The 19,865-nt window shown below is 56.3% G+C and overlaps 9 protein-coding genes across 9 annotated transcripts; 4 read left to right on the plus strand and 5 right to left on the minus strand.

Annotated features, from left to right (window-relative positions):
* Positions 1–5: 5 nt before the first annotated feature.
* N657DRAFT_605800 (uncharacterized protein) lies at positions 6–2,205 on the minus strand. The gene is made up of 3 exons (XM_062790197.1): positions 2,007–2,205; positions 1,116–1,945; positions 6–1,066 (listed from the first exon to the last, which is right to left on the minus strand). Exons 1-3 carry the CDS (start codon positions 2,143–2,145, stop codon positions 134–136), a joined length of 1,902 nt encoding a protein of 633 aa, XP_062642501.1. The 5' UTR covers positions 2,146–2,205; the 3' UTR covers positions 6–133.
* A 228-nt stretch (positions 2,206–2,433) lies between these two features.
* Positions 2,434–3,706, plus strand: N657DRAFT_605802 (t-SNARE). The gene is made up of 2 exons (XM_062790198.1): positions 2,434–2,820; positions 2,874–3,706. Exons 1-2 carry the CDS (start codon positions 2,536–2,538, stop codon positions 3,411–3,413), a joined length of 825 nt encoding a protein of 274 aa, XP_062642502.1. The 5' UTR covers positions 2,434–2,535; the 3' UTR covers positions 3,414–3,706.
* Positions 3,586–4,188, minus strand: N657DRAFT_583144 (uncharacterized protein; the record flags this gene model as incomplete). The annotated part of the gene is made up of 1 exon (XM_062789652.1): positions 3,586–4,188. One exon carries the CDS (start codon positions 4,186–4,188, stop codon positions 3,586–3,588), a length of 603 nt encoding a protein of 200 aa, XP_062642503.1.
* A 954-nt stretch (positions 4,189–5,142) lies between these two features.
* On the plus strand, positions 5,143–7,441 carry N657DRAFT_651010 (glycosyltransferase family 4 protein). Its single transcript, XM_062794075.1, has 4 exons — positions 5,143–5,761; positions 5,809–5,944; positions 6,005–7,004; positions 7,060–7,441. Exons 1-4 carry the CDS (start codon positions 5,361–5,363, stop codon positions 7,245–7,247), a joined length of 1,725 nt encoding a protein of 574 aa, XP_062642504.1. The 5' UTR covers positions 5,143–5,360; the 3' UTR covers positions 7,248–7,441.
* Positions 7,442–7,456: 15 nt separating this feature from the next.
* On the minus strand, positions 7,457–9,142 carry N657DRAFT_685033 (S-adenosyl-L-methionine-dependent methyltransferase; the record flags this gene model as incomplete). Its single annotated transcript, XM_062796740.1, has 1 exon — positions 7,457–9,142. The coding sequence occupies one exon, from the start codon at positions 9,140–9,142 to the stop codon at positions 7,457–7,459; it is 1,686 nt and encodes a 561-aa protein (XP_062642505.1).
* A 1,367-nt stretch (positions 9,143–10,509) lies between these two features.
* Positions 10,510–10,662, plus strand: N657DRAFT_544697 (uncharacterized protein; the record flags this gene model as incomplete). Its single annotated transcript, XM_062787847.1, has 1 exon — positions 10,510–10,662. A coding segment is annotated over one exon (153 nt), but the record flags the coding sequence as incomplete, so codon positions are not given.
* An 808-nt stretch (positions 10,663–11,470) lies between these two features.
* N657DRAFT_583200 (carotenoid cleavage dioxygenase 1) lies at positions 11,471–13,271 on the minus strand (the record flags this gene model as incomplete). The annotated part of the gene is made up of 2 exons (XM_062789656.1): positions 11,471–13,069; positions 13,143–13,271. 2 exons carry the CDS (start codon positions 13,269–13,271, stop codon positions 11,471–11,473), a joined length of 1,728 nt encoding a protein of 575 aa, XP_062642507.1.
* Positions 13,272–13,907: 636 nt separating this feature from the next.
* On the minus strand, positions 13,908–15,667 carry N657DRAFT_659473 (uncharacterized protein; the record flags this gene model as incomplete). The annotated part of the gene is made up of 3 exons (XM_062794993.1): positions 13,908–14,093; positions 14,172–15,026; positions 15,665–15,667. The coding sequence occupies 3 exons, from the start codon at positions 15,665–15,667 to the stop codon at positions 13,908–13,910; spliced, it is 1,044 nt and encodes a 347-aa protein (XP_062642508.1).
* Positions 15,668–19,390: 3,723 nt separating this feature from the next.
* Positions 19,391–19,639, plus strand: N657DRAFT_651013 (uncharacterized protein). Its single transcript, XM_062794076.1, has one exon. It carries the CDS (start codon positions 19,409–19,411, stop codon positions 19,625–19,627), a length of 219 nt encoding a protein of 72 aa, XP_062642509.1. The 5' UTR covers positions 19,391–19,408; the 3' UTR covers positions 19,628–19,639.
* Positions 19,640–19,865: the final 226 nt, after the last annotated feature.

Genomic DNA, 19,865 nt, shown 5'->3' on the forward strand with positions numbered 1-19,865 from the left:
AATTGGCCCAATCCCGTTATTTTAAGACATTGCTGTTCTCATTGTACAACCTACAAAACCCAGTACATTTTGATGGACCATCCCATATTCCCAGCCGAGCCGTCCCAGTCTATGATACACCACCATTTCCTCATCACCTGCCATTCCTCTTGGCCTCAACCATTCCCTCCTCCGGCCCAACCAACCCCGCGGCCTCCCTCGCCAACCTCACATCTGTCAAACTCAGCCTCAGATCCCTCGCATACGGCCCAAACGCTTCAATCAACCTCGCCAGCGCATCCCTCAGCGCGCTCAACACCTCGTCCACCTCGGGACACTCCCTCTTCCCCTCGACATCAGTCCAGTGCGTCGCCAGCCCCGCGTCCCCTCCGAAACTCTCCAACTTCTTGGCCACGCCTGTCAGCGCTCTCACAATGGCAGCCACGTCGCGCTGCACGTTCCCGTACTTGTCTTCCCTGAGCGAATGCAGGGCCAGCTGGCTCACGGCGCACGCGGCGTTGACGTACAGGCTCGGCTCGCCGTAGGGCTCGCCCAGCACGGCGTGGGCCAGGCGGCGGCGGTAGTGCTGCCGGAACGGCCAGCCGGCGGCCGAGTGGAGCACCTTGACGGCCCAGTCTCGGAACAGGCCCTGCGTGTCGTCAGTGCCCGTGGCGTCCTTTTGCATTTTGAGGAGCTGCTGCTTGGCGGACTCGACCGCCTTCTTCGCGGCCGGGCTGAGCTGCGAGACTTGGCCTGGAGCCAGGGCCGCTTGGTTGACGGCCTTTTCGACCTGGTCGCGGAGGCCTCGCTTTGGGGGAAGGGTTTGGAAGATGGCTTCGTCTCGTGGGGGGTCGGTGGTGCGGACTTTTTGTGCTGGTGGTGACGGTTCGGTGGTGGTGGAAGCTGGGGTGGTGGGCGGTGCTATGTAGGTGTCGATGTTTGTCTCGATGGACTTCAGAGTCTCGAGACAGATCTTGTAGACTTGGGACCACATGGGCCCGTCCTTGCGGTCAATGTCCTCGTAGATGGCCTTGCGGCGGTCCGGGAAGTCGCGGGCGATGATGGCCAGCTCCCACATGGCGAAACACTGGTGTCGTTAGCAGCATGATTTTGAACAGGGTAGAGGCTAGGAATACCTTGATGGAAAGCTTCTTATTCTTCAACCCATTGAGGAGACTGCCATTGGGATCCTTCGAGTCCGAGGTCAACGGATTTCCGTTCTTCACGGGGTTCTTAACCAAGAAGAGCGAGAAAGCGGTATTCGCAGCGGTCCAACCAAACAGAAGCATCAAGCTCACGAGCCAGCAGCGCAGGATGGCTGAGAAGGAAAAGGGCAGCGACGCGGGGAGCATGTTGCTCCTAGGGAGGTTGTATATCGGTCGTAGGAAGAATAACGTGGTCCTCCATACCGGGCCGCGCACCGTCAGCGGGTAAACGAGGGCGCTTATAACCAGGCCAGAGATGGACTGATTGATGGTGTGAACCAGCATGGTCGGAAGCTGGTCCCTGAACCGGCGCACCTGGACAGACGCGTCACCCACCTCCAGCTTCGCCTCGCCATTCTGCGGTCTAGCGGCGCCGAGAGACAGGCGGTCAACATCCTTGAAAAGATGTATAACCGTCTGATAAGTGCCCAGCAATACCAAGTGAGATATCAAGAAGAGGGGTTTCTCGTTCAGCCTCGCCCGATCGGCGGTGAAGTAGGTGATGAATTCGAGGCCCAACTTCTCCGGCAGCGACCAGAGGTAGATGAAGGCAAAGAAGAATGCTGACAAGGTGTAGGTGAGGAGAGTTTCAAGTGTCTCCAGCTTCGGCGCATAGCGAAAGAAGGTGTGGACGCCCGAGTCGGAGGTGCGCAGGCCGGGGTGGTATTGGGAGATGCGGAGGATGATGATCACGATGCCGCAGAAGAAGAAGGATACGGCGCGAAAACCGGTCGGGCCCAGGGGAAACCATGACCAAAATACTAATTCCCAAGTCCAGTCAGTCAAGCAAGCAATGTTGAAGTCTGCGGGAGTCGAGCTTACAAGAAGACCAGTTCGCCAAGAGCAGGGCCTGGAGGTATGCGATGGCCAGCACAAACAAGCTCGCCGTCGCGAAGCGCCGCTGTAGCGCGGGCTGTAGGAAGTCCTTGTACGGAGACCTCCTAACTGTAGCTGCCGCCATCTTTGCTGAACATGATCGGAAACGTCAGTTGGTGGTCGTTGAAGCTGGGGCAGTTCGAGGTGGCAGTTTGTAAATAAAAAAGCGTCCGTTGCTCGCAGCACATCCAGTTGCAATGGAAACCAAGACGGACCCACTGACAGTTGTTGATTGGGTCAGGCAAGCATTACGTAGGTCTTGGCGTTTGAGCAGGGGTAACGGGCCAAGGGTCACTGCGTCAGCCATCAACTGTGACCGAACCTCGCACCCATCAAACTGACCACGCTGATAACGAACCTGAGTCCATCTCATCCGAGCAGAACGTCGTCGCTCCCGCTGCACCGCTCGCTACTGCAATTTTCTGCACAGTCGATCTCTAAACTGTCACCTGCAGACACCGCCGCCGCCACCACCATGTCGTTCGATCAGCTCTCGTCGCTCGAGGCGGGGCGTCGCCGAGGCACGCCGAGCTACACCGATGATCCCGATTTCCAGCGGCTGTCGCAGGACTTGACAAACAAGTTGTTCAAACTCAACGGCAACAACCAGCGCTTGAGCGGGGAGGTTGGGCATCTGGGGACACGGCGCGACACGCCGCGGGTGCGGGAGCGGGTGCACGAGCTGATTGAGGAGTCGCGCGACTTGTTCAAAGAGGTTGGCGAGGGGATCAAAAAGATCCAAACGTGGGAGGACGTAACAGTATGCAATGCACTCTTCTATCCCTACTCGCGATCATTACTAACCGTATACAGCCAACTCAAAAATACATGCAACAAAAACTCTCTCGCGAGTTCCAGTCCTCCCTCTCCGAGTTCCAAAACCTCCAACGCCAGGCCCTCGAGAAACAAAAAGCCTCCGTCTCCGCCGCCCGCGCAGCGGTAGACCACGAAGCCGAGGCCAGCGCAGCCACCACCGCCGGCGCCGGCGGCCCGCTCGGCAGCCCGCAGCTTCTCCAGCAGCAGGAGCTGACGCAACTAGCGCCTCAAGACGACGTCGACTTTCAGGAGGCGGTCATCATCGAGCGCGAGGAAGAGATCCGGCGCATTGAGCAGGGCGTGGGCGACCTCAACGTGCTGTTCCAGCAGGTAGCGCAGATTGTCACGGAGCAAGGGGACGTGCTCGACACCATTGAACGCAACGTCGAGACGGTGCGCGACGACACGCGCGGGGCCGACCGCGAGCTACGCAGCGCTGCGCGATACCAGAAGAATGCGCGGAGCAAGATGTGTTGCTTGTTGGTTATCTTGATGGTGATTTTGACGATCATCCTGCTGGCGATCTTTTTGGGGTGAGGCGGGTTCTGTTGTCTGGTTGGCACAGAATCGTGATTCTGGGGAGGACGCAAGGTGTAATGGTATGTTGTTGTACAGGCTTAATGATATGTTGTTGTACAGGCAGGCGTTCGGAGTTGGCCCGGCGGTCTATGTCGTTTTCTACGTACAGCCTGAATCAAATATTGTCCCCTCATGGCGTCTTCTTCCCCTCTTCTCGCGTCGGCATGACAAACATCGGCTCCTGGCTCTTGGCTGGAGAGACGATTTTGGGCATGGGCATCAGCCGCGAGATGATGCTGGTCAAGGCCGTGGTAAGTGCTGCCGAAGAGATCCAGTAGAGGTGGAGGGCGGCAGGCAAGTCCATGGTTAGAGGCCCCGCAGCCATGGCGACCAGGAGAAATGCCCTCTGCAGCCGCAAACGGACCTTCATGGAAGCAATTGCGCTCGCAGGCACGCCCTCCAGACCGAGCAGCAACTTCCACAGGGCCATCGACTTGGGCATGACGTTGACCACCAGGATGGCCGACAGGGCAAGCGGCAGCACATGGAGCGGGTCCGCAGCCGTCAGGTCGGGGAACCACAGACACCCGCCGGCGGCCAAAGAAGGATCTGCCAGATACCTGACCGCCCCGTCCTGGATTTCTGCGTGGGTCGTTGCAAGGAAGCCCAAATCCCCAGCCCCCGATGCCGTCCCTGAAACAGCCCCCTCCGTAACCACCTTCGGATCATCCACCGCAGCACCGGCGGCGCGCGCAACACCACTCTCAACTCCTTTCCCCGGCCCAAACACCATCGTCCCCAGCAACCCTCTCGGCCCGCCACACAACCGCCTCAGCGCCTCAATCCCCGCCATCCACACCGGGAACACCACCAGGCTCGGGACCCAATCCTTCCACCGCTGCACGCGCCACCGCCTATGCCGCGTCGCCATGGCGGTATTGACCTCCTTGACCATCCGGTCCATTGCCGGCAGTTGTTGCTGTCCTGCCTTTGCCGCGGCGGCGCCCACGCGGGCCGCCCAGGCGCGCGTCAGTGGGTGGAGGAGCTGGCGCCGGACGGCGACGTGCCGCGAGTAGAACGTTGTCGGTAGACGGGTGAGCAGGTTGATGTTGAGGGCAAAGAGGGGGATGGTCAGGTACCAGGGTGTGCCGGTGGCTGTGTGCAGGGTGGTGAGGAGGGTTTGGGAGGTGGTGATGGTTGATTCGACGAGGGGGAGGAGGGAGAAGAGGCGGGATTGGTGCGGTTTGAATAGTGAATGGGGGCGGCGGATGGTGGAGGTTGATCTTGTTGAGGAGGTTGACGGGAGGTTGAGGATCGCGGGTCGCAGGGAGGAGTAGCTTCGGAACGGCGGTGGGAATGACACGACAGGTGAGGTTGATGTTGGAAGCTGGGCTGGGACCTGGGTTGTCCGGACTCGAACAAGTGTTCTCACGGCGAAGATTGTCATGGTTGAAGACGTCGAGCTAATCGAACCTCATTTGCCGGTAGTTTTAGGTGATATACTCATTCCCTCCACACAAGTGGTCCAGATGAGAAATGAGAGGGAGCTTGCGATTGCAGATGCAAGATGATCCCACCCCTCGACTTCAAGGTCTTGGCAGACTCGCTCGACTCGTTGGGCCTGTTTAGCTGCTCCACTACATGAACTATACTGTAGCAGTGGAGCCGCCACATTCCTGCATGCACCATCAGTGGAGTGGAGCCTCGGTGTGTCAGCGGCACCAAGTCCCATGCTCCTGGGATCCAATGCTCTAATCAGCTGTCAAAGCTGCAACCTGGAACCACCTACTTGCCCTTAGCAAACCTAGCAGACGCCGATCTCTTATTCTGGCTTCATACGCACCCAGACAACAGTCTTTCGTTTATCAACTCCCGTCCCAATGATGCCTTGCTAAAGTTGAAACTCACACCCGACCGAACGAACCTCTCTTCAACCTCGACTCCATCCACATCTCCCTCCAAGTCATGGCCGACATCTGCGCCGCGAACGGCGGCAGCACTTGCTCGAGCCACAACGCTTCTCCGTTCATGAACGGCAATTTCCTCTCCCATGTCGTCCTTCCGATTTTATGCCTCACCCCGTTAGCCACACTTATCCTCATTCCCTTGCTTTGGCGAGCTACTGGTGCATTCTTGGGCTGGTACCTGCGAAAGAAAACGGACGGACGACGATGCCACATCCTTGAACTCGTGGAAGCCGACGAGAAGAATTATGTCGAGGAGAAGAGGAGGAGTAGCAGCAGCGCGGAAGGCGGGGAGGACGGGGAATGGGAGAAGGTGGACGCCTGCACTACCGGGACGGCCAAGAACGGCGGCATGGGCGATGACGACTGGGATGGCATTGTGGGCTTCTTTCACCCATTTTGGTGAGTTCTGCCCGTCACCTCAATGGTCTGCCATCTGACAGTAACAGTAATGCCGGCGGCGGTGGAGAGAGGGTCCTCTGGGCGGCCATCCGCGCGACACAACAACGCTGGCCCCGCGCAAAGTGCGTCGTCTACACCGGCGACCACGGCGTCAGCAAGGACGCGATGCTATCCCGGGTGGAGGTAGGCCCCTCACCACCTCCCTACCATCCCCATCATCCCGCTGACCTTCCTCTGCAACAGAACCGCTTCAACATCCACCTCCACCCGCCGACAATCAACTTCCTCTACCTCTCAACCCGCCACTGGGTCCTGGCCTCCACCTGGCCACGTTTCACCCTCGCCGGCCAATCCCTCGGCTCGCTCATTCTCGCCTGGGACGCCTTCTCCCTCCTCGTCCCAGACATCTTCATCGACACAATGGGCTACGCCTTCGCCCTCGGCCTCTGCAAAACCCTCTTCCCGGGCGTCCCCACAGCTGCCTACGTTCACTACCCAACGATCTCCACCGACATGCTCTCCTCGCTTAACCCAACCTCCCCCGTCGGGTCGCAGGGCGTCAACGCCGGCCAGGGTACCGGGCTCCGCGGCGCCGCCAAGCGCTTTTATTGGAAACTGTTCGCAGCCGCCTACTCGCGCGTCGGCGCCTCGGCCGATGTCGTCATGACCAACTCGTCGTGGACCCAGGGCCACATCAGGGCGCTGTGGGGGCCCCTGCGGCGCGGCAGGTCGCTGCCGGAGGCGGCGGTCGTCTACCCTCCCGTGGCGGTGCGCGAACTAGAAGCCGAGGTGGAGGTGTCGGAGGCGAGCGAGCGGCGGCGGGAGAAGGTGTTGCTGTATATCGCGCAGTTCCGGCCGGAGAAGAACCACGCGCTGATCCTACAGGCTTTTTCCGAGTTTGTGCGGCAGTCCGGGAGCGAGAACGAGAGCGAGGCAGCGCGCGGGGCGAAGTTGGTGCTGGTGGGGAGTGTGAGGGATGACGGGGACTCCAAGAGGGTGTATCAGCTGCGGCTGTTGGTGAATGAGCTGCATATCCGGGACAGGGTCGAGTTTCATCTGGACGCGTCGTGGCCTGAGATTCTGGAGTGGCTGCGCCGTGCGTCGGTCGGGGTGAATGGCATGTGGAATGAGCACTTTGGCATCGGCGTGGTTGAGTACCAGGCCGCTGGGCTCGTGGCGGTGGTGCATGACAGCGGCGGACCGAAGATGGATATTGTGGTTGATGTGGATGGGGAGCCAACTGGTAAGCTTTTCTCAGGGGATGGTGTTAGGAGTGGGGAATGCTAATCGCCTGGTAGGGTTCCATGCTACCACCTCGAGCGAGTTCGCGGATGGGTTTGAGAAGGCGTTGAGTTTGAAGGATCCGTATGCTGTTCGTCAACGGGCGAGGCAGTCAGCCAAGAGGTTTACCGAGGAGGAGTTTGCCAGGCGGTGGACGGAGCAGATGGAAAAGCTGGTGACGCTGAAGACGCGGAACAAAGTCTGATGCGGTTGTGTTTCTTCCCCTGTGAGAAATGCGTTTCCTTTCCAATAGACATGGATACCCCTCTCTTATTCATCTGATGGCAGGTGTTGGGCTGCATTGCTTTCCTTGATAGTCTTACGAGCAGTCTGTAGCACTCACAGATGGTGCAGATCATTCGTATATATCACTCAACCAACCGGTATATTCACACAAGCCAAGAAGAATCCCTTTTATGCATCAAGCCGGTTCAAAAGAGCCACCCCTTCCACATGCCCCGTCTGCGGAAAGAAGTCAAAACCCCTGATGCTCTCAATCTCATACCTCGTTCCCTTCCCCTTCCCCTCCCTCACGCCCTCGACTTCTCCCCTCACCAACACCCCGACATCCCTCGCTTGGGTGTGCACGTTGCAGCTGACGTAGACGACTCTCCTCGGCGCAAATTGGAGCAGCTGGCGCAGGAAGCTGGCGTCGCAGCCCTTGCGCGGCGGGTCCAGCACGACGACCGTCTCGTCCGGGTCGTAGGCGCTGACGCTCTTGAACAGCTCGGGCGCGTCGGCCGCGAGGAAGCGGCACTGCGACTCGTCCAGGCCGTTGAGCGCCGCGTTGCGCCGCGCATAGGCGATGGACTTCTCGGCGATGTCGATGCCGATGCTGCCGCCCGGAAAGAGGGAGGATTGGGTTATGGTGAAGAGGCCTGAGCCCGAGTAGGCGTCGATGAGGTATTTGATGGGTTTTTGGGTGGTGCTGGTACTGGTTGTGGAAGGGGGAGGGAGGATGTGCTCGCGGATGTAGGCGGTGAAGGGGGAGAGGATCGAATTATTGTTTTGGAAAAAGGCGCCGGCTGGGTTGGTGAAGACGAACGAGTCGATGTACTCGGTCGAGGTGGCGTTCTGATCTGTGATGCAGGTCTTGAAGTCGATGTGCGTGTCGGTTTCGACGCGGAGGGCTGTGCTGGGGGTGCCTTCTGGTGGCGGGGGAGTGTCGGAATGGGATGCCTTGGGCACGCGCTTGGTGCTCTCGCGGAGGAGGATGGTCGCGCCCTTGGTGTACTTGCCGTAACTTACCGCCAAGCGCGCGCGCTCCTCGGTGAGACCCTTGCGCACGGTCTCGGTTGCGATGGGGCAGTCTTCGATGTCGAGAACTTTACGGGTGTTCTTTGGCGTGAAGCCAAAGGGCGGCATGGACGAGTGGCTCTTTTTCGGCCCTCGTCTGGGGTTACCCGGGGGGCCGTCAAAGTGAGGCGTGAGCTTGGTGCGGTAACCGTACTGCAGGGGGCTGCCGATAGTGTCGAGGATTTCGGGGACCAGCTCTGGCGGCAACTGCGAGAAGTTGCGGTACGCCTTGACGACAATGTTCTTCTTGATCTTGAGCTGCTCGGCGTAGTCGAGCATCTGGAACTGGCAGCCCGAGCACTTGGCAAAGTAGGGGCACTGAATTCGGCTGTCGTCGCGGAGCGCCGAGGGCTTGACGACGGAGATGAAGTCGGCGGCTGTGTACCCTTCCTCGTGATTGCGACGGTACACCTTGGCCTTCACTGTGTCTCCGGGTACGGAAAAGGGCACCACGTAGATGTGGTTGGACCCCTTTTGTTTCGCCAGCCCATCTCCCGTGGATGACAGTTCCACGACGTCGACCTCGATCTCACTCCCTTGTTCCGGCAGGGGAGCCTCCTCGGCCGTCTGGGCCGCACCGTTCTCATCCGCCTCGGTCAACTTCTGAGATGCCAGCAGCGCCTGCACATCGGCCAAGAGCACTTCCTCATAAGACCCCTCCGTGGCAGTCTTTTCCTTCTTCCTGTATTTTGCGACTTTGCGGTGATGCCCTTGGAATGGTCGCTTGCCGTGTTGCTTGGTGCTCTTTGTTTGAGGCACCTGAGGCGTTGCCCCAAGATCGATGGTGGTTTGGCCAGTAGCCATGGTGCAACGGGATTGTAACCAAAATCTGGCTGTGAATGGCTGACTGCAGATGTGAGGTGTGGACGCTGTGAAAGGCCGAGAGAAAACTCTGACGGCACTGAGTCGCATCGGACTGCAAAAGTCAATCCGGCACCAATCTCATTCGAGAACCATTAAACTGTGAGATGGTCTGTAGTTGTAAGACCCTGCGGTGAAAAAGAGAAAATGCCGTCCACTCGGTCAATTTCGGTCTATATAAATAGGAGTAACTAACTAGTTACTGACGTTTTTAGTAGGAAATCTGAGAGATGAAAAAGGCACGGGTGATGCTTGTTTCTCTTAGGGTTAGGATCTGGTCATGTCTGCGGACGGTTGACTGTCGAGTAGCTGATGAGTCAGCTCTCATAACCTCAAGTCCTCAACAGGCCTGCCTCTCATCGGGCAGGAGCAAAAGTCCCCGACCTGAATCCTGGGTGATATCCAAGGCTTTATGGCAACGCCAAAACCACATACATGAGGTGCTCTGACACAAAATTATATTTCAACCTTTCGGAATGATATCCCACAAAAGAGGTCATCGACGCTGAAGGCACAGCCCCACACTTATCATCGGCACTGACTGGTGAACATTAAGACAAGATCAATCCCAAGCCGGAAATGGTTGCCTGGCCCTGAGCAGACGCCAGGAGGTCAGAGTTGTCTCGACTCGGCTGCAGTGTCATGCACAAGAAGGAGACCCCATCGAGCGAACCGCCGGGCGAACCGCAAGGCGGCCGACATTATCGATCGTACCAGCCAATGAAGGCCGGTGGCATATTTAGGGAGACCTCAGACAACAACCCAAGTCTCTCACTGCCGTAGAGCACTCCTTCCACTCGAAGCTTGAAAACTGTCTGCCTGCTAGAATGCACTACCTCCAGGCTCATGCACCAAGCCCTTGCTTTCCCGACACGCCAGACTCTGTTCGGTTCCTACTGCGGCGTCGTGCTTCTCCAACTGTGCACTGTACCGAGTACCGACGAGTCCTTCACTCGTTCAACCTACCTACCAGGTGGCCCAGATCAAGAATTATCTTGACCAACTTCATCCTCGATGAACATCCTGCTCTACACGCCCGCTCGACTCGCCGCCGGCCGAAATTCGGCTGCTGAAGATCCAACCTGCCGATGGCGCGGACGAGGCTGACACGCTGTCAGTGAGATGCGAACTGCTTGTCAATTCTTTGCTCGAGCTCAAGCATGCCTGCCACGCCTTGTCGTATGTTTGGGGTGATCCGGCCGACACAGAAACAATCTGGATCAACGGGCATTGAGCGTCAGGCGGCTCGAAACCTCATCGCTTTTCTCATGTGGTACCGAAAAACCCTCGCGGGCAGCGCCCCATAGCCTCCGCATCCGATCTGGGTGGACACCCTTTGCATTGATCAGGACAACATCCCCAAGAGAAACACTCAGGTGCGGATGATGCCAGCTATTCACCACAAAGCCGAAGTGACATTCTCATGGCTTGGGTCTGCGGAGGACGATGATTACATCGCGATAGGAGGTATCGCCTGCATGTCGCAGTGCATCCACGATCATAAGAGCGCATTACCTTCTGGCGCCGACCCGTGGAGCAACCCTACGGCATGGCTCTGACCGGAGCACACCTTTATTCTTGAACCTGACCCGACCGTTGTGATGATGGGCCAAGCGACGAGTGTACGCATACTGTGAACCATTTCTGGCGAGCTGCGAAGGATCTGCTGCGACGGCCGTATCTGGATCGCACTTGGGTGGTCCAAGAATCTGCTACCTTAGTGAGAGTCTCGACCCTGTCGTCAATCGACTCGAACGTCCTGCCCATGGCGACGACATCCTGCGCCCTCATTTTCCACTTGGCCGTAGCGCCCGTCGACGTGACGTCGTCAGTCTTCAGGCCCTCGCGGGCCGCTCCAAAGAGCAGTCTCGCCACGGCAGCGGGCGGCGACTCTGGCCCTTGACGATTTCAGCAATTGGTCAAGGCGCCGTTGCCGATTTCGCCGGCAATGAAGACGAAGCGGCGAGCGTTGAGAGCCCGGCCACTGACTAGCCAACCTCCCCGATGAACGGGATACCGGCAGGACGAGGCTGGCGATGAGGAGAAAGGACTGCTTCTTCTTTCGGTCCTCAATCCGGTCTCCAATATCCATGACGTTGGCCATGGTATTGACAGCCTGCGCGAGCAGCTGCACGGGCAGTCCAACTTGAATCGGTCCTCCTCAAGGGAGGCCGCAGCCAAGCCTGCGGAGCAGCGAGCAACCTGACGTCCCCTTTCCCATACCTCCCTCCACCTATCCAGACATCAATCACCCGCCCACACGGTCCCCTATTACTCGACGGTAACATGCCGCCCATGCAACCCCACCGCCACGGCAAACTCACAGTCGGCACTCCCCAGCTCCGTCATAGTCCTCGCATCCAAACACAACAAATAACTCGTCCTGTTCTCCCCATCCAACACAATGCTAAGCAACACCCCATCATCCTCCTCCTCCTCCTCCCGCACCTCATCTCCGTTGTCTTCCGTACGCGGACGCGGCACAAAGACGGCCTCGCCAGGCGTGTGGCCCCTCGGCCCCTCCCAGCGAAGCACCTCGCGCCTGTCGACGTCCATCTTGGCGATGGCGTCAAACAGCGTGCTCAGCCCGCGCGAGACGAGCATGTAGGCATACCGGTGCCGCCGGCAGCGGTACAACGGGTTGATGGTCGGCATGTCGCCTGCGTGCGGGGAGGGAATTTGCATGACAATCTGGGGGGATGAAGGCAGTAACTTGACTTGGGGGCTGGTGGTGAAGGCCTGCTTGGGTAGGCGGTACCGGCTGAGTTGCGGGAAGGACTGGTGCGTCTGCTGGCCCGTCCAGAACGCGGCGGTCTTGCCGTTGCGGTTGAGGAGCACGTCGTAGTAGGCACCGTCGATGATGTAGCGGTTGGGGTAGTCGATGACGTCGCAGAGGATGTCGCCGGTCGAGACTTCTTCGAAGGCGTTGACACTGTGGAAGAAGAAGCGGGCTGGGGAGGCGAACTCGGCGACCACGCCTCTGCCGTGGCGCCGGTCGACGACAAACCAGCGGCAAGTGTCGGAGGGGTCGAAGCACTTGAACGAGTCGAGCAGATTGCCTTCCAAAAGGATCTTGAGGCCGTTCCACTTGTAGTACGCCACGGGCACGCAGAGGACGATGTAGTTCTGTGTTAGGAAGAAGCTGTGGATATACGCAGCTTTGAACAGAATGGTGGCGAGAATGTCAGTTTTGCCGGTGGCGGCGCTGACGCGGAAGATGCGGTACATGGGCTGCTTGCCGAGGTCGAGGTTGTAGTTGATGTAGTCGCCCGTTTCTGGGTCGAGCTTCCCGTGGGCGGCGCCGAGTGGCCCCTTGAGGTCCGGGTGGAGCTTGCAGTGCTTTGGGAAGTTGAGGGGGTCCATGGTCTTGGGATCTATCTCGCACATGACGGCGGCGTCGGTTGCGAGGACGATGCTGGTCACGCGGTGGCCCTGTACGTCGGCGGCGGTCTTGGCCGGCGACTTGAAGATGGGCGAGTTGACATTTACCGTCACGTTGACGTTGTAGAGATCGGGCCGCTTGTGGAAGACGCTCATGAACTTGCCCAAGAGGCCGACACATGGATCTATCTTCTGGCCAAAGGAGATGGACCGCAATGTGCCGGCGGCCTTGATGTCGGCGGTGGCCTTGTCGGACTGGCGGCGCGACGAGTAGTACACACGCACTGTCGGGCCTTCGGAGACGATGTCGAACCTATGGGTGTGTGCGAGCCCGTCAAACCAGTGCGAGATGTGAACGGTGCCCGACTTGGTGTCTTCGACCTTGCACTGGCCCGGACCGGTCCGGTAGAGGGACCCGGCTGCCCAGGTTGGGATATTGCCCTTGACCTTGAGCTCAATGGGACCGCGGTGCTCGGTCAGGCCGTCAAACTAACAGCGGGTCAGCTGGAGTCTATGTCAGGGCTCAGGGACGGCATCACGGAGAGGCGAAACGGGTGCTTACGCCGGCCTCATTAGGCCACTCGTGGAAGGCCTGTTTTGCCACGTTCTCGCCGGCAGCCTTGGCCGAGGCATCCTCGTCGGCGGCCGTCAGCCTCGTAGTCGTCCCCTGGGGGGGGTAAGTTGAGCCCATCTTTGATTCCTCAGTAACCAGTGACATCGGCGACGGTGTGATCCAAGTCTTGGAATGTTCTCAGGGTGCAACAGTGCAGCTCACGCCGCCCAGTTCTCTGACGGGAATGGCTGGGCATATTTATAGCATGGCATCTAGCACCTCGTCCGATCATGCCAGGAGTTGCAGTGGGAGAAGGCCAACCATCCATCCCACCAACAACCTCAACGGCCAGCAGCCAAGCAAGATTCGACCAATGTTGGATTAGGGCCGAATTTATCATGGTGTACGAAGCGAAGCACCCAGTGCGGATTCGGATTCGCTAAGAGACCTATCAGCATTCGGACTTGAGCTGCACGCAGATCCGTATCTGTTGGTCCGCAGCAGCCGGTTGGTTGGTTGCATCGGCTTTGAGAGACCACATTGGTCAAGACTTTGAGGAGTACACCAACAAGGCGATATTCTACCCGAGCGAGCTCGTCGCCCAGGACTGTTGAGGTCGGCTCGCCATCGAAGCATCCCGATGCCACAAATACAACATCCATCCACACCCAGTATTCACCATCAATCCCAAGGGTTATCATATTCATCCGGCAAATCAGCGACCCAAGCCCCACATCCAAGTCTCACTTATAACGGCTCAAGCTAGTAGCCAGTCTACCCAAGCAGCACCTGCTCATACTGCTCCGGATCCAGATACTCACACAGCGTCCCCTGCAGTGCCGCTCTGGTTTTCGCAATAGCCGGCAGCACACCTTCGATTTGGCCCAGATTACTCTTCATGCTGTCCATGTGATTTCCAATCTGCTGTGACAGCGCCAGCAGTTCCTCTCCCTGGATATCCTACAGACCCAAGCTAGGTTAGCACCACGCGCACAACAACCCAGACATACTCACCACGTAAATGGTAGAAAGACTGACCTTAAAGATTCCACCGCCACCTCCTTCCCCAAAGGAAGAAGCAGCAGCGGCGGCAGCAGCAGCAGCAACGAATTCCCCTCCACCAACCCTACCCTCAAGATGACTGCTCCCAATCCCCCCAAGCAAAACATGCTCCCTCCCCCTCGCCATCCCCTCCCTCCACCCCCTGACCTGAGCCCTAGCATTCTCCTCCAGGCGCCTCAGCACCTCATACTCCCTCTCCAACGCCCTCTCCTCCCGTTCCTTCTCCGCCTTTAACAACACAACGCTATGCAGCAGCGGATCAAGCGCCTTCTCCAACCCCGCGATGGCGTCAACCGTCTTTTCGAAATCTAGCTCCACCTCGTGACTTCCGCCTTTACTTTTACTCTTACCCCTGCCCCTGCCATTGGAGGAGGAGGATGTAGGCGCGATGGACGCCGGGGGAAAGGGCATGCCCTTGATCAGCTTGGCGCGCAGTCGGGTGGCAAAGGTGCGCAGGATGGACTGCGCTTGGGCGTGGCGGGCGTCGCGGTCGCGGAGGCGGTGGAGGATGGGGAGGGAGGCGTCCGTTAGGGAGTTGGTTACGGCTGTTATGGAGGGCGCGTCGAGGGGCGTCCATCTGGAGGCGATGGTCGCGCGGGGTATGTGCTGGGTGAGGGTTATTAGGTGGTGATGGTTGTTGGGAAAGTGGTCGGGAACTCGAGGTGGCTCGGTAGGGGGTGATGGCTCGGCCTCCGTGAAAGGCCGACGGTTGGAGCGCTTTCGGGAGGGGTTTGGGGGTTTGCTGGAAGGTGCCTGGGCGTCGTCTTGTTTGGATGTCCCGGCTTCATTAGAGGCGCGAGGTGGCCGTCCGCGGGGCTTTTTCTTCCCCGCCTCCGTCTGGGAGGGCGAGACTTTGTTTTGAGCTTTGGAAACGGATAGTTCTGCCAGTGAAGGGCGGCCGCGCTTTGGCTTCGGAACACCGGGCGCTTGTTTGTCTGGGCCAGCAGGCGGAGATGCTTGGGCCGCCCACCATGGCTTATCGTCAGCCGACCGGCGTTCCCTTTGGCTTCGGCGGGTAGAAGACTCCTCTACAGTCCGATCTTCAGCTGGCTGCTCGTCACTGCCTGCAGGCTTGCGTCCTTGTCGACCATTCGCTTTCTCCGACGGTCCAACGACAGCCTGACGTTCAGGCGGAGATGACCGCGCAGGGCTGTTGTCGAAATGACGGCTTCTCCGTTTTGAGCGGCTAGCAATGTCTGCTGTGCTCTGCTTCTCCAAATTTGCGATTTCAGGTGTTCCATTGCCCGAGTCCTGACCCGATTCGTGCCTCGTACTGCTTTCCTCGCCTTCTCCCTGACCATCTTCTGTCTCCGCTGCCTCATCTGCTCTCCTTCGCTTGGCTGGCCGCACTTCTGAAGGGCTCTCCTCCTCATGTTCCGCATCACGCGCCTTGGGCGGTCTTCCCCTTTTCTTCTGGCCCGTTTTCACAGGTCCGCTCTGGCCGGCCGAGTTCGCTGAAGGCGACTCACCATTTTGGGTAGCTGAATCAACACTCTTGCGCTGTCGTCCTCGCTTTCTCAGAGGCGCACTAGTCTCAGCCGATTGACCGGGGCCTGGTGGTTGGCCTGACGCGGTCTCGGCGATTTTGGACGCGGCGGGGAAGCGGCCTGGTTTCCGTTTTTGGTCTGGGTTCTCAGATGCCTAGGTATTTCTGTTAGCTCAATTTCCAGTGCCCGTAAATCAATTGAGTGGACGCACCATGACGTTGAATATCCGAGCATGGGCAGGCCTGAAGTGGACGGCACGGTGGGTTGTTATTTTTGAGAAGGTTGCTGTCCCGCCATTCCTATTGTCGCGCGTTGATCACGACGCGGGGAGACCCATGAGCTCCCCGGCACCGTGGGCTTCGCCCCCATTGTGCTTCTCAAACGTCAGATCAACCCCACTTTTTTCTAGCTGCCACCGTTATTTTAAAAATTGGGCAGTTAGCCTAGAGAGCTAAAAACTAGATGCCTCAATCATAGCTATACAAGGTACACGTATACATGCTACTTTAGGAGATAGTAAACTCGGAGTCTTAAATCTGCTTCTATAATGCGATAGATAATTATTATTACTATTCCTATACTGCTATGCCCTAGGGCTCGCCGGACCCTCCACCACTAATTATAAAGGAAACCCCTGCCTATAAGGCTAGGCTAAGAACCTCTGTCTACCCTATAATAGTCTGAAGGCCTGAATCTACCTACTGTAGTTAAAGAATGGTGTAGATAGCTAATTAGACTATCGAACCAGCCTAGTTTTAGCTATATAGCTAGTCTATACTCCAAGAGCCTCTTAGAGCATAATAGCCACCTAATTATCGTCCTTGCAAGCCTTCTCCCTTTATTTCCCCATCTGTCGAGAGATTTATACAGATTTCTCTACGAGTATATTTCTATAGCTAGCTAGGTTCTTCGCTTCGATAATTAGCAGCACTATATAGCTAAGTGTTTGTCACGGGTAGTGATAGTGTAAGGTTCATATGCGCAACTCCTGGTTCGACTGGACTGTTCGAACCACAACCCTTCTTTTAAGGGTGCTACGTAGTCATCACGGGCATTTCCCGTGCCAGGATTAGGATTGTATTCTTGTAGCTCTGTGAGAAGCTGGCAAGCCTAGTAGTGAGGCTTGCCAGTAGTCAGTGCGCAGTCCCTCTTCAGAGTTTCCTTGAGGGCTGCACCCTGCCTACAGTTTAATCCCTCGTGCAACTACACCAATATTAGAGGATATGCAAGCTCAGTTCCTGTGTTCCGTCACAGCAGTAGTCAGTTGCGCCTACCCGTAACAGTGTTTCACTATTTCTCTACCTTAGCCGCATTCGCAATAAGGTGTAGGTATTCGAGAGTCCCTAGCTCAGAAGAGGAAGTCCTTGAGGCCTATAGCGCTAGTCTAGGCCTAGATTAGTATAAGGTGACATATACAGGCTTACCAAGAAAGATGCACCGAATCTGCAGCGAGAAACAGGTAAGATGACTGTATTATGCGTACACTACTTGACCAATTAACTGAAACTTAAGAGAGGGAAGTTCCAAGTTCCAATCTAACTCTCCTGCTCTTTAAATATCCTCCCTTTATTGCGAGTCATATCGCTTCGTTATGAAATACACAGTGTCTCGCCTGCTATAGCTTAAGAGTAGAGCTCATAGTAGAAGCCGTAACAATACTACTGGAGTTCTAAGCACCTAGTGTAGAGCACTGCTAGAATCTGGAATAGTAGCCTTCGTGTCATAGATATAGCCGCATACAGACCCAGGGGGGCGCGAAGAGAGCATCCCAAGCTAATCATTTAGAACATGGGTATAGCCAATCACGAAGGGAGTGTCACGGGATTCCCCGTTCCTGTTGTCATGGTTATGTCATATGCTTGCGGTTATGCATACGTCATGGGGTCTGATCATACGTCTAGGGTCATGCTAACGCATAGGCCTCTGCTCCAGTACTTAAGGTCTGGTTGCACGCCCATTCCTGTCATTTAGCTCTTGCTCTCGTTGTAGCAATATCGATCTTGTATGTGCGAGCTGACCAGACCTTGGGTGGTGCCCGTCACAGGGAGCGCGAAGTCCTATCTTCGCTTCATCTAGGAGCTATGAGAGCGTCGAATGCTCCTAGCAGACTAGGAGCGACAGGAGCGACCTCCGCTCCTAGCGCTCCCCAAAGACAATAGGAGAAGGAAGTATATATAGTCTACGATCTTAGGCCTATGAGCATTATAGTAGCTTCCTCAGTGAGCAATATAAGCAGTTAGCTATACCTATTATTAAGACATTCGCTTATATACTTGTTATAAACCTTTTAGCTTCACTGAACCTTTGTGACGAATCTCAAAGCGCCAACTTCTGAAAGGGACTCCTGAAGGTTATACTTGACAACGGGGTGAGGTTCGGTGAAGCCAAAGGGTTCACAACAAGCAATGTCCAAGGGTACTGACCATCTTGCACTTGAGTTGCTTACTGGAGAACTCCCAGAGTCCTCCAGAACGGGTGACTATATACTAGATGCATTTGGTTACTCTCTCGTGCTCTCTAGAGCCACCTAGAGCCAATGCTCTATGGTGCTCTCGAGAGCCTCTTAGAGCGTCCTCTGATTGGCCTTGCACTGGTGCTCTCTCATGCTCCTGAGAGCTCTCCGGAGCACCTCTAGTACTCGTTCCGATTGGTCCTAAGTGATTGGCTCGGAACGTCCTACGTTCCCCACTGGCTTCTGCAAGTAAGCCGCCGCTGTTGGCTCTCGTTGGTTCATTTGTGACAACCTTACTTCGTTAATAAGTAATAACCTTTAGAAGTTCCTTTTAGAAGTCAGGGCTTCGAGATTTGTCATACTTCTACAAGCCTTTACAGGCCCATAGGTATAGGGTCTTCCTCTGGAGCCTTTTATGGATAGATCCCTAAGAGGGCCCTCGCTATATCCCTAATAGTAATCTCTTACCAGACCTCGAACTATAGTTAGTCGAAGGCTTAGTTAAAAGGTAGTTTTAATTATATCGCTAAGGTTAGTTAGTGAGTTTGAGATGAACTTAGCTGCAAGGGCCTCGGCCTGCAGGCTATAGGTCGTAAGATCTAATTGGCCTGGGCCTCTACAGAGTGGTAGCAGTTTCAGTAGCTCAGTGAGCAGGAAGCTCTTTGTACAGGTCCATCTTTCTAGCTTCCATAAAAGAATAGAATCCGTCGTTGCCTGTCACGGCGATTGCGCCGTGCCTGGTAGGACCCACGGGTGGAACCCGGCATGTGGAAAGCACGGGCCCCTGTGGGTTAAATATTCTGCACCTCGCTGCCGCGAGATCTGTTCGTAACTCCTCGAGCTACGTCTTGACAATCAAGCCTGCCCGTACCTGACGGAATAGAGCTTAGACTGTAGTTCAGCCCGAATACAATTGTCATTGGATTGTCCGCCTGTCCCGCCGTGACATTGCCTTCTATACCACTTATACATTAGTGACTACTTAGAACTATAGTTCGATAAATGTAAAGTCTTTATATAGTTAAGCCTCTCTAATAGTTATGAACGTGATTAGAATACCTCTTTAGCTCTAGATATTATATAACAAAGCAGTTTAACTGGTTCTTTTCCTCATATCGTGCCCTGCATTTTTGAAGCAAGAAATTGGCGATATTATCTACATTGGCAATCTGAAGCGAAAATTCTTACAAATCTCAGTCGAGTATATATTGAACAATAGCCTTTTTTTCGATCTTCCACATATTCGAATGGCCGTAATTGTCAGGGCCCCCACCATGAGCCCTACACTTGGGCAATCGGCGGGCGAGACACTGTGGATTTCATGGCGCAGCGACATGACTCGCAGCAGAGAGAGGATATCTGGAGAGCAGGAGACTCAGATTGGAACTTGGAACTTCCCTCTCTCAAGGATCAGTCAGTTGGTTAGGGGTGCACGCACAATACAGTCGTCTTGCCTGCTGCTTGTTGAGGATTCGGTGCATCTTCCTTGGTGAGCTTGTGTGTGTCACCTTACAATTTCTGATCCTTCCACCCAAACACCAACCGAGATGTCGCCGATCCAGAGTCGAGTGGCTAGTGAGCCACCTGCAGAAGGCTCAGCCCCAGAGAACCCAGTGCGGTTACACCAGTCAGGGACGTCAAGTCAACGAACACCACCTTCAAGAACCTTATCACATCATGAACCACTTCAGCCTTACGATCCGGAGGCGTTGCTACAGGCCACCGAAGCCC

Source organism: Parathielavia appendiculata, assembly GCF_033297405.1.
Source record: "Parathielavia appendiculata strain CBS 731.68 unplaced genomic scaffold N657scaffold_39, whole genome shotgun sequence".
Lineage (NCBI taxonomy): Eukaryota > Fungi > Ascomycota > Sordariomycetes > Sordariales > Chaetomiaceae > Parathielavia > Parathielavia appendiculata.

Excerpts from the sequence above, each read along its gene's own strand:
- N657DRAFT_605800 (XM_062790197.1), bottom strand. The coding sequence starts at position 2,145 with ATGGCGGCAGCTACAGTTAGGAGGTCTCCGTACAAGGACTTCCTACAG. Across the intron at positions 1,946-2,006 it reads CTTGGCGAACTGGTCTTCTT|TATTTTGGTCATGGTTTCCC; the intron begins GTAAGCTCGACT and ends CTTGGGAATTAG. Across the intron at positions 1,067-1,115 it reads ATAAGAAGCTTTCCATCAAG|TGTTTCGCCATGTGGGAGCT; the intron begins GTATTCCTAGCC and ends TAACGACACCAG.
- N657DRAFT_605802 (XM_062790198.1), top strand. The coding sequence starts at position 2,536 with ATGTCGTTCGATCAGCTCTCGTCGCTCGAGGCGGGGCGTCGCCGAGGC. Across the intron at positions 2,821-2,873 it reads AAACGTGGGAGGACGTAACA|CCAACTCAAAAATACATGCA; the intron begins GTATGCAATGCA and ends AACCGTATACAG.
- N657DRAFT_651010 (XM_062794075.1), top strand. The coding sequence starts at position 5,361 with ATGGCCGACATCTGCGCCGCGAACGGCGGCAGCACTTGCTCGAGCCAC. Across the intron at positions 5,945-6,004 it reads CGATGCTATCCCGGGTGGAG|AACCGCTTCAACATCCACCT; the intron begins GTAGGCCCCTCA and ends CCTCTGCAACAG. Across the intron at positions 7,005-7,059 it reads TGTGGATGGGGAGCCAACTG|GGTTCCATGCTACCACCTCG; the intron begins GTAAGCTTTTCT and ends ATCGCCTGGTAG.
- N657DRAFT_651013 (XM_062794076.1), top strand. The coding sequence starts at position 19,409 with ATGAGCCCTACACTTGGGCAATCGGCGGGCGAGACACTGTGGATTTCA.